The 14,145-nt window shown below is 46.2% G+C and overlaps 1 protein-coding gene across 1 annotated transcript in view; it reads left to right on the forward strand.

Annotated features, from left to right (window-relative positions):
- Window positions 1-344: 344 nt before the first annotated feature.
- Window positions 345-14,145, forward strand: part of SERINC2 (serine incorporator 2) — a 42,563-nt gene continuing 28,762 nt past the window's right edge. The window contains exon 1 of the mRNA XM_044287940.1: window positions 345-481. Coding sequence (XP_044143875.1) covers window positions 443-481 — 39 coding nt within the window. The 5' untranslated portion in view covers window positions 345-442. The remainder of the gene's footprint in view (window positions 482-14,145) is intronic.

Consider the following 14,145-nt stretch of genomic DNA (forward strand, 5'->3'; position numbering starts at 1 on the left):
TGTGAAGTAGATTAGTTACCACCCTAGGGTGAGTGTCCTTTGTAAAGAGTATATGGGCTTATTTATCAAACTGGTGTAAAGTAGACCTGGCTTAGTTACCCATAGCAACCAATCAGATTCCACCTTTTCATTTTCCAAAGCAGCTGTCCAAAATAAAAGGTGGAATCTGATTGGTTGCTATAGGCAAAAGCCAGTTCTACCTTATACAGTTTGATAAATGACCCCAATTATGTAATAACCACACTGCTCTCCTGTAAACTCTAATGGCTGAAAACCAGGAAAACGCACGTCACTCGGCAGGAGGAAAGCAACAGTCGAAAGTTTCCGGAAAGTGCCGAAGAGCGGCGGCTGTAAGGTGAGAACCAGTATCAGTGGGCGGGGCTAGGCTCTCCGGGTGTCGGGTCCGCTGGGCTCAGGCAGGGAGTGTGCACCATCGCTGACCATGGGTGCGTGCCTGGGAGTGTGCTCCCTCCTCAGCTGTGTAAGTAGCCGCCACCTTTATCTTCCTCTAGAACTTCTGTGTGGGATACGGATGGCTCCCCTCCCCCGTCATCTTCTGCGGGCTCATGTTCCACCTCAGGACTGGCTGCGTGGCGCCGCATAGACAGTGGCGCCGCATGAAGGGCTTGTTATTGCGGTTCTTACCTGTGGCGTGATTCTAGCTCTGTCATACACTCAGTGTGCAGTAATACTTGTGAATGGGGTGGAGGTGCTTGACTGGGTTTTGTTCACACAGGTCGGTTTTCTTTGCAGCATTTGGCAGGATGAGCCTTGTTTGAATGGCTGCTCATATGGAGTAAGGCTGGGGCTATAGGTGATACTTGTCAAGCCAGCAAGGCAGCCATTGAACCGATGGGTTTATGTGATCCTAGAATGACAAGTGTGTGTGTGATTGAGGGGAGACCACCATGGGAGCCCACACTGCTCCTGAGAGGAGGGCCTGTTAGGGCGGATGGGCTGGAGGAGTAGGAAAGGGATGGTCAGACCAGAGCCCACCTGGAGATAACTGCAAGTCGCTGGGGATTGTGGAACTTGGTGATCACCTGATTGCTTGGCGGTTTCATTAAAAATGAGGTAGTCACGATTGTGACACATTTAATTGTGTGTTGTTGTTTTTTTCCACTGGTGAGAAAACCAAAGCCCTAAAAAGACAATGTTCACATTGTGCTGCTTAGTTTGAAATACACTATGCTGAAAGCATCCCTAGGATTTAAAGGGGTATTCCAGTTGGGAAAAGTTATCCCCTATCCACCGGATGGGGGATAAGGACCTGATCAGTGGGGGGACCCCCATGAGAACAGGGGTCCTGATGGAGTTGCAGGTTGATTAGTGCCCTGCTGCTCCATTCATTCTCTATCGGGACCACTAGAGAAAGCTCCGGTCTATTTCCAGGAGTCCCATACAGGGGAGATCCTAGCTGGAATACCCCTTAACAGTATTCATTTGGGTGGTATGCATCAGTATTGAAAGCATAGTACACCACATTTTTTAATACCCAGGGTCCCCCACAAAGGAACATATTAGGGGTCCATCACATTAGTATATGGCTCTTTTTTAACAATTGTACGATATCCATTTTTGTTGTGTGGTGTATGTTTTTCCATGTGTATTTATTTATTTTTATTTTTTTACTATTCTTTTGCTGTTTTTGCAATTTTGTTGAAATAGAGGTTAAAAAACAGAAGCAGTATGTACCATGCTTCTGACTTTAATGGGCTAAAACCCAGTACCGAGACGCATGTGAAAAATGCTATTTAAATGTATTGGCCCCACTTTTTCAATGAGAAAGACGGGTGTGACTGAGCACTATGATATTTGTTAGTATAGCATGAGGTAACGCACTTAAAGGATGTTGGGAAACTTCTTTTCGTAAACTGTGTTTGGTAATAGGCTGCAGCCTGTGTACGGTAGCTTGGCCATCCACTGTACCCGCGGTCGGGCAGGACCCACAGCATCGTAGATCAATATGGTGCTGCAGGCTCAGAGGGGCTGTGCTTTGTATAAAAGTAGCCTTCTAGCGGTCCTCTGAACCGATACTTCCATCTCCGCTGTGGATGTTTGGAGCTCCTTCAGAGTTATCTATGGCGTCTTTGTTGAATCTCTAGTTGGTGACCTCCTTGTCCCTGTCCATGAGTTTTGGTGGGTAGCCTTCTGTAGTTGTCATTTCCACTGCCTCCTTGAGGGTGCCTGGGTGCAGAAAATCCGCATGAAATCGGCGCCAAAACTGCACAAAAAACACATATAAATCCGCACTGTTTATCTAGTTTTGTCGCATTTAATGTGTTGTTTTTGATGCAGATTTTCTGTTAAAAAGGTGAAATCCGCACGAGAAAAATGCAACAATTCACATGCTACAGATTTCAAAATCCGCACGGCAGGTCTACTTCTGCACCTAAGGCCTCATGCACACGGCCGTTGTGATTCCGTTCCGTGCATTGGGGACCGCAATTTGCGGTCCCCAATGCACGGGCAATGTCAGTGCGGAGGCCAGGACGGATCCAGACCCATTCAACTTGAATGGGTCAGTGATCCGTCCGCTCCCCAAAAAGATAAAACAAGTTCTATTTTTTTGCAGAACAGAAGCACTGATTGGAACCCCACGGAAACACTCCTTTAGTGCTTCCGTTCCGTGCTTCTGCACTGCATCTCTGGATTTGCGGACCCACTGTGGAGTAAAACCGCACACCACGTGAAGGTCACCTGTACATGTTGCGGAATACATGTGGTTTTTCCGTGAATATTCCTGTGCGGAAAAACAGCAGTGTAGTACAGTACACAAATCTCATGTACACTTTGCGGATTTTTTTCTGAGCAGACATTTACCTGTGTGGATTTCCTATTTTGTCTTTGTACAATTAAGGGCTCATGCACACGACAATATGCCCTCGGAGACATACAGTTTGTGAGCGGACCATATGTCCCGGAGCGGCATACATCGTGCACACAGCATCATAGATTACAGTGATGCTGTGCACATCAGGCTGCCTGCACTCATATGATTATATTAGTGCAGGACAATAGTACTGCGTGCGGCCCGATGCACGATGTATGCCGCTCCGGGACATATGGTCCGATCACGGACCGTATGTCTCGGAGGGCATGCGGTTGTGTGCATGAGCCCTAAGACTGAGAAGTGTTTAAAGAAATCTTCTCTATCTATCACAGAAGATCAGCTATGGCCTCATGCACACGGCCGTTGTTTTGGTCCGCATCCGAGACGTCGTTTTGGCAGCTAGGATGCGGACCCGTTCACTTCAATGGGGCCGCAAAAGATCCGGACAGCGCACGGAGTGTTGTCCGCATCCGTTGCTCCTTTCCGTGGCCCCGCAAAAAAAAAATAACATGTCCTATTCTTGTCCATGCTTTGCGCAAGGACGCCATCCGTGTTTTGCAGACCGCCAAACACACCACGGTCGTGTGCATGAGGCCTTTGTTTCCTACCTCGTCAGAGTCTTGTGTCAGTGTCACGGCTGTGTCTCGTTCTCTGTTGTTTGCCGTGACACGTTTGCTGTGCATGCAGGTTGCCTGGGGCAACGTGTAGTTTATGCAGCATGTGTGTACACTTCTTCTCCTTTAAGGTTTGTTTCCCTTCTCTGTCTGGTGCTTGTGGGGTTAACTACCTGGCTGGGTGTGGTCTCTAGGTGCTTATCTTGCCTGTGACTGGTAGCCTGGAGTTTTGTTGTCCTCCAGCCTCTGTTGGTGCTGGAGCTATGCTCCTGTCCTGGGTATTCCATCTACCCAGTTATTGAGGGCCACCCAGTGAGACATCAATGTCATCCCATTGTTACCATGTCTTCCTACCTTACCTGTTTCTATGTATGGTGTGGTTTATGTTCAGGATTTGTGTTGTATGTCCAGTTGTTGTTCCATGTCTGGTCTGTGCCTTGTTCCATGCCTGGATGCTAGACACTCCCCTGTCTGTCTGTGCCTTCGGTGAGAGGGATCCTGGGTCCCCCGGAGGGGGAACAACGAGTCAGTGAGCAGCTCTGCCTGGGGCCGCCATGCACCCTGTTTGCGTGGGGGACCAGGCAGTTAAGCCTCATTCACACGTCCATGCTCAAATCCACGAGAAGGTGGTCAGTGGTGCATCCGTGAAGCTGTCCGTGAAGGATCTGTGTTGGGTCAGTTTTCTGCTGTCCGTGTTTTACTGACACTGAACAGCTGAAAAAATAATTTTCAAAGCATCTCTTCTAAATGATCTGTGAAACACGGATGGCATCCGTGTTTTTCACAGACCCATAGACTATAATGGGCGTGAGGGAACACGGGCCAACATAGGACATGCATCCGTGCTAAAAACACGGACCCACTGACCGTGCTAAAACACATTCAAATGAATGGGCACGTGTGCTGTCTGCGGAGAACACGTCAGTGTTTCACGTACGTGTGCTGTATGTGTGAATGAGGCTTTACTGGCGAGTTGATTCCTGTGTTTGTTGTTTTGTACTGAGTCCGGTACGGTGTTCCGGTACCAGTACATATGCATGGGTTCCAGTTCATTGTGGTGTAGACTGCTCGTGTGCCATCCAGCAGCCACGGCAGGTAAGTGACCAAGTATTCCGGTGTTCTTGTACACACGACCTTAGTTTTCGTCCGCAGGATCGAATACAGACCTATTCACTTCAATGGGGCCCTAAAAGAGGCAGACAGCACACTGTGTATCTATTTGTCTATTCAGTGGCATCCGCAAAAATATAGAACATGTCCTATTTTTGTCCGCGTTACGGACAAGGTTAGGACTGTTCTATTATGGACTGCAAGAATGGCAACGGCCGTGTGCATGAGCCCTAATGTTGTACTTTCTAATGGCACCATGTAATATTACATATGATGTAGTGGGAAGCTGCAGAAAAAAATCAAAATTGGGTGAAATTGGAAAAAAAAAAAAAAAACCCCCCTCAATTCTGGAAACGGTTTTACAAGTTTAGTTGTGTCCCCATTGCGGTAAAACTGACCTGTTCCCTTGGGTCAGTACAATTACAGAAATACCACATTTGTATAGTCTTCCTTTTTGTTTTAATGCTTAAAAAAAAAGTTAAATTTTTTTTAAATCTGCATCACCATAACTTATTTTATACTGTAGTTTTTATTGATACCTTTTTGATCACTTTTTTTATTCAATTTATTTGGGGCGGTAAAGTGACAAAATGGACGATTCGCCATTTTTTTTGTCTTTTTCCATTACTGAATTCACCATACGGGATAAATGTTTATATTTTAAAGGGGTTGTCCGGGTTCAGAGCTGAACCCGGACATACCCTTATTTTCACCCCGGCAGCCCCCCTGAGCCTGGCATCGGAGCATCTCATGCTCCGATGCGCTCCCATGCCCTGCGCTAGATCGCGCAGGGCACAGGCTCTTGTGTTTACAATAACACACTGCCGGGCGGTAACTTCCGCCCAGCAGTGTGTTCGGTGACGTCACCGGCTCTGAGGGGCGGGCTTTAGCTCTGCCCTAGCCGTTTTACTGGCTAGGGCAGAGCCAAATCCCGCCCATCAGTGCCGGTGACGTCACCGGGGTTCCTGTCAGCCCCATAGAGAGCCCGGTATGTCACCGGAACTCAGAAAAATGCCTTTGCCCTGCGCGATTTAGCGCAGGGCAAAGGAGAGCATCGGAGCATGAACTGCTCCGATGCTCATGTCAGGGGGGCTGCCGGGGTGAAAATGGAGGGATGTCCAGGTTCAGCTCTGAACCTGGACAACCCCTTTAATACTATAGACATTTTCAGAAGGAGCGATGCCTATGATTTTTTTTTAAATTGTTTTTATTATGGGGAAAGGGATGGTGATTTGAGGTGTTTTTTTTTTTTTTCTTTTTTTTTAAGCCCCGGCCCCTACCCCAGGGGGCTTGAATATGTGATCCTCGGATCGCTTCTGCCTTACACTGCAATGTATGGCAGATTTGCTATGTTCTTGAGGAGCTCTGACACCTACATACAGCTGTAATAGGCTGAGTTTCTTCAGTGCGGGGAAGCCGTTCAGGCCCCAGGAGTGGTGTACTGCCTTAGGCCGAATGCACATGGCCGTGAGCGGTCCGTGGAACCGCGGCCTGGATTCCTGCTGAGAGCAGGAGCGCACGGCGTCATTGGTTGCTATGACGCCGTGCGCTCCCTGCTGCCGCCACAGTACAGTAATACACTGGTATGATCTAGATTTATACCAGTGTATTACTGTACTGTGGCAGCAGCAGGGAGCGCACGGCGTCATAGCAACCAATGACGCCGTGCGCTCAGGTTCTCAGCAGGAATCCAGGCCGCGGTTCCACGGACCGCTCACGGCCGTGAAAAACGGACATGTGCATTCAGCCTTAGATGCTGTGGTCACAATTATCAGCCGATCGCAGACATTGTCCCTGGGTGGCTGCAGTTTAAGGCCTCATGCACACAACCGGTTTTCGGGTCCACATCAGAGCCGCAGTTTTTGCAGCTCGGGTGCGGACCTGTTCACTTCAATGGGGCCGCAAAAGATGCAGACAGCACTCCATGTGCTGTCCATATCCTTTGCTCCGTTCCCTGGCCCCGCAAAAAAATATAGCATGTACAAAAATAGGCATTTCTACAATGGGCCGCCCGTTCCGCTAATTGCGGAAGGCACACGGGCCGCTTCCGTTTTTTGCGGACCGCAATGCTTCCATGTTTTTGCATCCATTCCCACTTTAAGCATAAAATAGGCATCAAAATTGGAGAGGGTCTTTTTTTTTTTGGCAAAGAATCTATCATCCCATCGGATGCAGACCTACTAATTTCAATGGGGCTGCGAAAGATGTTCCTATTGATCTGTCCACAGATTAAGATTTTGGAAATATTCCCAGTACTTAAGACAACCCAATTAGTGAAGTTGGTTTAACCCCTTAATGACCACCCAGTCTTTTGTTGTTGCTATTTTACAGGGAGCAGAGGGCTTCTGTGAGCATTCTTGCTCTATACACATAAAATCTTTTTGCAAAACAGTAATTTCTTAATGGGATTTAAAAGAAAAGAAATGTAATTAGAAATTATTTAAATGAAAAAAATAAAATAAAATATGACCCCACACGGGCTTCTGGGCCTATGCCTCCGCACCACAAAACATGTTCTATCTTTCGCTACGTCTGGCGGATCGTGGACCCATTGAAACCAATAGGTCCGCTCCACCCCTGGTGCCTGTGTTTTGTGGATCCACAACCTGGGCATGGCAGTCCCATGTCGTATGAATGGGTCCTAAATAAACAATTATTTTACGTATAATAAGTTTTATTGTGCATACATTACGTAATGGCAACAAAAAAAAATATATTTACTTATTTGGGTATCCACACAACAGAAATAACCTGAACAACTCATTCAACAGGTTATTCAGTGTGAATTATGTACAGTGTAAACAATGTAAAACAAGCAGCAGAAGTACCTATATTATACAGTAACCAATATATACTCTCAAACAGCACCCAAAATGCAGTTTCTCCTGCATAAAACTAGACCTTTTTCATATCCGTGAGAAAAAAAAAAAGCTCTGACTACTTAAAGGAGCCCAGCACCGCCCCGCATCCTCAAAATCTCCTCCTTGCTCCCTGACGTCAGAAATCCAGAGTGCTGTAATCTGCATGCGCTGATGCCAGCACAGGGAAGGAACATTATGACGACACTGTGCATGCGCTAGCTCGCGCGTCACGAGATTATGGCGCTCTAGCTTTCTATCGTCTGGGAGCAAGGAGGAGATTTGGAGGATGCAGGACGGTGCTGGGCTCCTTCGCGCTGGACTCATCTCACGTACAGGACACAGCTCAGGTTAATTTGCATATGGAGCAAAACGTTTTTTTTACACAATAAAAGCACACAGAGCTATGGGGACTGGGTATTGCAGATGTGCTAGCGGCCATCTAGCAGCCCATGTCCCCAGCTCTATGCACAAAATCCCGGTGACAGGTTCCCTTTAAACACATAGGCAAAAACTGAAAACATTAGCTGGTCATTAACATTTACTCTTGCACGAGCGCTAAGGCTATGTTGTGGTTTTTACATTCAGCGTATACACCGAATGAAACTGTAGACGTCCATTGACACAGTGGGGGTCATTTACTAAAGACTGGTGTTTCACATGCCAGCCTCAGTATAAACCCTATTGAAGGAAGAGCCGACCAATTAATTACATTCCTCCTAATAAACGTGATGCATCTTCTGCTGTCCGTGCACTCAAAGCTGAAATTATTGCAAATTAGCCTGGCTGTGGCGGACCTGCCCTTACCGCTAGGCTCCAGACACTTTTTAACAGCTCCAGCAATTTCTAACAGCGGCCGCAGATCTCGCCCTTCATTAGAAAAAGATCAAATCCGCAGCTAAAACAACAAACATAACTGACATGCTGTGGATTTTTAAATCTGCACGGAAAACATCTGCAAAACGTACGTGAGATTTGTCTGATCTCATACACTTTGCTGGTACTGTACTACGCTGTGGATTTTCCTGTATGGTACTTTTAGGGGTGGAAGGAGCCACTGCAGTTCTTCGAAACCAAAGTTAGAAGTTTAAGGCCTCTTTCACATGAGTTTTCTGTGCGGGTGCGATGCGTGAAGAGAACGCACAGCACCCACACTGAATCCTGACCCATTTATTTCAATGCGTCTGTGTACATGAGCGTTTTTTTTTCCCACACATCAGTTCTGCATTGGGCGAAAAGCGCAGCATGTTCTATATTCTGCGTTTCTCACGCAGCCCTGGTCCCATAGAAGTGAATGGGGCTTCAGTGAAAACCGCATTGCACCCGGAAGTAATGCGTTTTTCACTGATGATTGCGAAGAGATGTTTGTAAACGTTCCGTTTTTTTTTTATCATGCGCATGAAAAACGCATCAAAACTGATTGCACTCGCACGGAAGAAACTGAACACAATTGCAGACAAAACTGACTGAACTTGCTTGCAAAATGGTGAGAGTTTCACTGAACGCTTGTGTAAAAGCGGCCTAATTCCTTCCGTTTGAAACATGAAAAACTGACACAAACAGCCACCCCCCCAAAAAAAAAAAATGACCATGTGTGTTTCACCCTAATATAGGAACAGCACAGAGTTCCAGGAAAGGAGCCATATTGAGTCCCCGGCAGCCATGTTGCCTAAAAGGCAAGATATTGGTTGTCTTCTGTGGTTTTGAATTCCTCCATTCTTATCAGCTGATTTAATGTCTACACTCATTGGACTCAGGAGAGAGGAAGAACAGATCTCTGCAGTCTGGGGATCATCTGTCTGGTGGCTATCAGGGTGCGACCACAAGGATTGTGCTGCAAAAAAAACAAAACGCGCATTCGTTTTTTGCAATAATATACCAGCAAAACTGAATTGCATTAATTACAAAATAGTTTCATTAAAGGGTTATCCCCTGACTAATGTAAAACATGCAAATCGGACATCATATAATACAAAGCCAGCCCTGTACCTCACATGGATCCAGAGATCTCCCCATTCATTGCTCTGCTAGATTTATATCAAGCTGGCAGCTCAGGGGGTGTCTTTTCTGCTGCAGCTCAAGGGGCGTGTCTCAGCGCTCCCTATCGCAGCTCAGGGGGCGTGTCTCAGCGCTCCCTATCGCAGCTCAGGGGGCGTGTCTCAGCGCTCCCTATCGCAGCTCAGGGGGCGTGTCTCAGCGCTCCATCGCAGCTCAGGGTGCAGTTGATGGATGAAACTGAGCATGTGCGACCATCTCAGTGAGCCGGTCAAAGAAATAAGAAATTAAGTGGCACGATAGAGATACATTTTTATTGAATAACTCGGTAGCTATGCAACATTTTTAATGACATGCAATTATAAAAGTGTTCAGGTCCAGGTGCTGGTTTGAAAACAGTAGAATATTTTTTTTGTGGGACAACCCCTTTAACACAATGGGATTGCTGTGTGTTTTCCGTTTGCTGGAAGAAAACGCACCATAAAAGCAGGTATGTTGTTGCAAAAGCCACATGCGTTTTTTCGCTGCACTAGAAATGTAGCACAGCCAAAACGTGTGGCAGCTCCCTAAAAGAGTCTGAGAAGGCCTTTAATAATTTTAGGTGTGCCTTCCGGAAACCTATACAAAAGCACGTTGGGAGTCAAATACAAGGGATGAATGATTTAGAGAGTTGAAGAGAGAGATGACATCCTTCCAAACTGGGGAGATCACGGATCAACTCCACCAAATGGTGCCAGGAGCCAGCAAGACACAAAAAGGAACGGTTTATGTAATTTGATTTCTACCATTGGGAGAGGATTACGTTGTTAAGCTCGACAATTAGTGAGATAACGCAAATGGTTTAGACCTCTTTCACACAAGCGATATGGAATGTGTCGGGGTCTGTTCAGCAAGAAACTGATGGTTTTGTCTGCAATTCAGTGTTTCAGTTTTATTCATGTGGATAAAATCCATTTTTCACCTAAAGAATAGCACTCAACATCTCCTAGCAACCATCATTGAAAAATGCATTGCATCCGGATGCCATCCGTTTTTCACACAAGCCCCATTAATTTTTGTGGAGCCAGAGCTGTTAAACCGCACAATATAGAACATGCTGCGATCTTTCCTGAACGCAGAGATGATGCGCGACAAATGTCTGTGCATTTGCTACACGCGTCGCAGTCAAACGAAAACTTGCTCGTGTGAAAGAGACCTTAATCCACCGTGTTTCACCACATCACTGTGCTGACCCATTGACTTTAGTGGGTCCATGGTCCACGTGTTTGGGCAAAATATAAGAAGCACGTCCTTCTCTTGCTCAATACCATTTGCTGCAAGCCCTGGAGGATAGGAGGGGTAGTGACTCTGGATGTAATGATAATTCACAGTAGCAATCCATACCGATGCTCCCTAGGGCCAGGGCAGTGATAGAATGATGCACCCTTTCTTCCCTTGGGGCACACTCTGTTGTTGGGGCTCCTGTATGATGGTAGTCAGGGTGCCCTTGGGGTTAACGTTTTGTATGGGTGCAAGGCAGGGTGTGTAGGTGCAGTGGCCAACGCATGATGCTGGAGTCAGTAACCAGGACAGTTGTAGAAAACAACCTCTCCTCTCTTTACTAAAGTGCACAATGGGAGTTGTAGTACATCCAAAGGTAGCAAAACACAGTTCCAAATAATTCACAGTGCAAATCTTCCCAGATAGCAATGTATGAAACTGATGGAAGGATGGGAATTGAAGAACTTTTTCCCGCTGAAGATCAGTTCTTGGCAATATTACTCTTGCAATAGTGGCTGTAATTCCCAGCTGAGGGGTACAGGATTAAGATACAGTTGGTCTGATTGACTCCAGCGCTCTGCCATGCAGATTCTGGACCTTCTAGGTTTTTTTTCTCCTTCTGGAGTACTGTAAACGTAGTGAGGCGGTCGAGATGGTGATTCTCTGGAACTTTGGCCTGGTCTTATGAGGGGTGGAGTACGTGTCACAGCTGGCACTAAGGCCTCATGCACACGACAGTATTTTTTTACGGTCCACAAAACGGTCTTCCTTGATTTTTAGAGGATCACCAGACCAGAAAAGTGAAAAAAAAAAATCTAAGTCAAGTTTGCCTTGAAAATGGATCACGGACGTGGATGACAATCTTGTGTGCATCCGTGTTTTTTCACGGACCCATTGACTTGAAAGGTCATATTTTTTTGACGGACAGGAAACGCGGATCACGGACACGGATGACAAACGGTGCATTTTGCGAAAGTCAATGGGTCCGCAGAAAATCACGGAAAACGGAACAACGGACACGGATGCACACAACGGTCGTGTGCATGAGGCCTAACTCTGCTAACTCTAGACTAGGCTGAGCTAGGGGTGGCTCTAGGTCCACACTTCCAGGCTGAGTCGGGGTGCTTTACCCTGACCAAACCATGCAAAGGCTATACTGAGTATATTACAAGGCATTAACAGGTAAGATAATATTAAATAGCATTAAAGAAAAAGAGCAGTTTGGAAGTACCCCGGTCTGGGGCACTGCAGATTGTGGTGATAGGTTCTCTTTAATAGTATTGTCCCTCTCCTCATGGCCAAGAACAAACCCAACCTGTTCCTTGTGGATGAGGCTGGGCATTAAAGGTAGAAGAAGCAGTGCTAGGATTTTGGTGTGCGTTTTACATCCACATTGATGGGATATTGGCCTAAAGTTGCGGCACACAGACGTATTCCCTCAGGACTTTATAAAGCCATCAGGTCCCAAGCTTTTACCCAGCTCTTCCTCCAAAGTGTCACATTCGAGGCCTGAAGGGTCTACCCTAGAGATTGTCCTTGTGCTGCCACATTTTATGCTTCATCTGTCATTTTTCCCCAGCTATCTTCAGCCGTGCTTGTAGGTATGAAGAATTGCTGAAACGCCAATGCCAGTTTGCTCAGAATGTGCCTATATTGTTTCCTCCATGTAGTGCTTTCTGGTGTGTGGTTACTGGGCAGAACACTGGATGTGTGCTGGAGTCTTTATTGTGCCCCCAGCCTCTTGGCTTCATATCTAACCCTCTTTTTGTGTGAGAGCCGCTTTCCCCCTTCCTCAGGCCTCCTATGTCTGCTGAACAGCTGAGCAATTCGCACTCTCAATTACTTATTCACTCTCTCAACGTTTCAGATTTCTGCTACACTAAGGGCTCATTCAGACTGTATATTTGTATCCGCATCTGTTCCGCAAAATTCATTTCAATAGGTCCGCAAAAGATGCAGACAGACCACTGTGTGCTGTCCGCATCTGTACTTCCATTCTGTGGCCCCGCAAAAAAGATAGAGAATGTCCTTTTCTTGTCTGCTCTCAAGAATAGGCATTTCTATCAATGGGCTGGCCATGCCTTTCCGCAAAATGGGACATGTTTATTCATGTGTTTTGTTTGTGTCATTCTCTTTAACCCACCTCAATACATTACATTACAATACTTTTAGTATTTCTTAAATTTGTGTTCAAGGCTGTGGAAACCTTTGCACCAATAATATTTTTTTATTGAATTGCACATATTGGCGGTAATTTATTAAAGAGGTTGTCGAAACTCCAGCAAATGGCATTTATCATGTAGAGAAAGTTACCGTAATACAAGACACTGACTAATGTATTGTGATTGCACATATTGCCTCCTTTGCTGTCTGGATTAATTTTTCCATCACATCATACACTGCTCGCTAACAAGGTTATGACCACCCTGTAATCCAGCAGCGGTGACTGTGCTTGCACACTGTAGGAAAAAGCCACTAGCCTACAGTATTTGCGGTCCCACAGTCCTGGCCACCAGAGAGGCCGGCACTTTTTCCTATAGTGTGCAAGAACGGCCACCAGTGATAGGATTGCAGGGTGGTCGTAACCATGGAAACGAGCAGTGTATAATGTGATGGAAAAATGAATCCAGCCAGCAAAGGAGGCAATATGGACAATCACAATACATTAGTAAGTGCCTTGTATTAACTTTCTCTACATGATAAATACAACTTGCTGAAGTGACACAACCCATTTAAAGCTTATCTAGCATAGAAATAGTCGCAAAGGGCATTTTTGTGACTATTTTTACCCTGTGCGACTATTTTGTTGCACATGATTTCCAATGTTTACGTATGTATTACATATAGGTGGGACGAGGGTGTCGGGGGCTTCAATGCCAAATTTGTAACTTTTTCAGTAGATGAAAAACTACAACATAGTTTTGAGACTGCTGCACGGACTGCATTATATGCGTCTGATGTATGACGAGGCGCACACACCTTGTTATTATATTATCGCAGCGCAGGGGGGACAACAACTAAGCCCCGCGTAACATGCCATCTTGGTTAATGTCCCCTATTGTGTGGTAAAAAATGTGGTTTTAGAGAGTTTCTCTGGGACCGAGATACTGCAGTAACATGCTGTGGCCACTATACCGTGGATGGAGGTAAGTAGTTCTGGTGTGTGTTCCTGGCACTAGAGGTACCACAAAACAGCTGATCACTGCATCCTTAGCTGCACTGACGCCTTTGCAGAAAAGGATGAAGCCAGGGACAACCAGGAAAGTGATCACGGAAGTAAATCACTTGACTGGCGCCATCTTGGTTGCCATGGAAAGGGCAGCAGTGGCTCTACACTGGTAAATAGACAGTGGATGGGCAGTTGGGGGGCCTTCTGACCAGTAATGAGGTGAGAGAAATACATTTGCTAGGGCCACATTCTGCACTTTTTTTTTTTAAGCATTTAGCAAAAATTCTAAGAATTGGCCAGTCCCTT

Source organism: Bufo gargarizans, chromosome 3, assembly GCF_014858855.1.
Source record: "Bufo gargarizans isolate SCDJY-AF-19 chromosome 3, ASM1485885v1, whole genome shotgun sequence".
Classification (NCBI taxonomy): domain Eukaryota; kingdom Metazoa; phylum Chordata; class Amphibia; order Anura; family Bufonidae; genus Bufo; species Bufo gargarizans.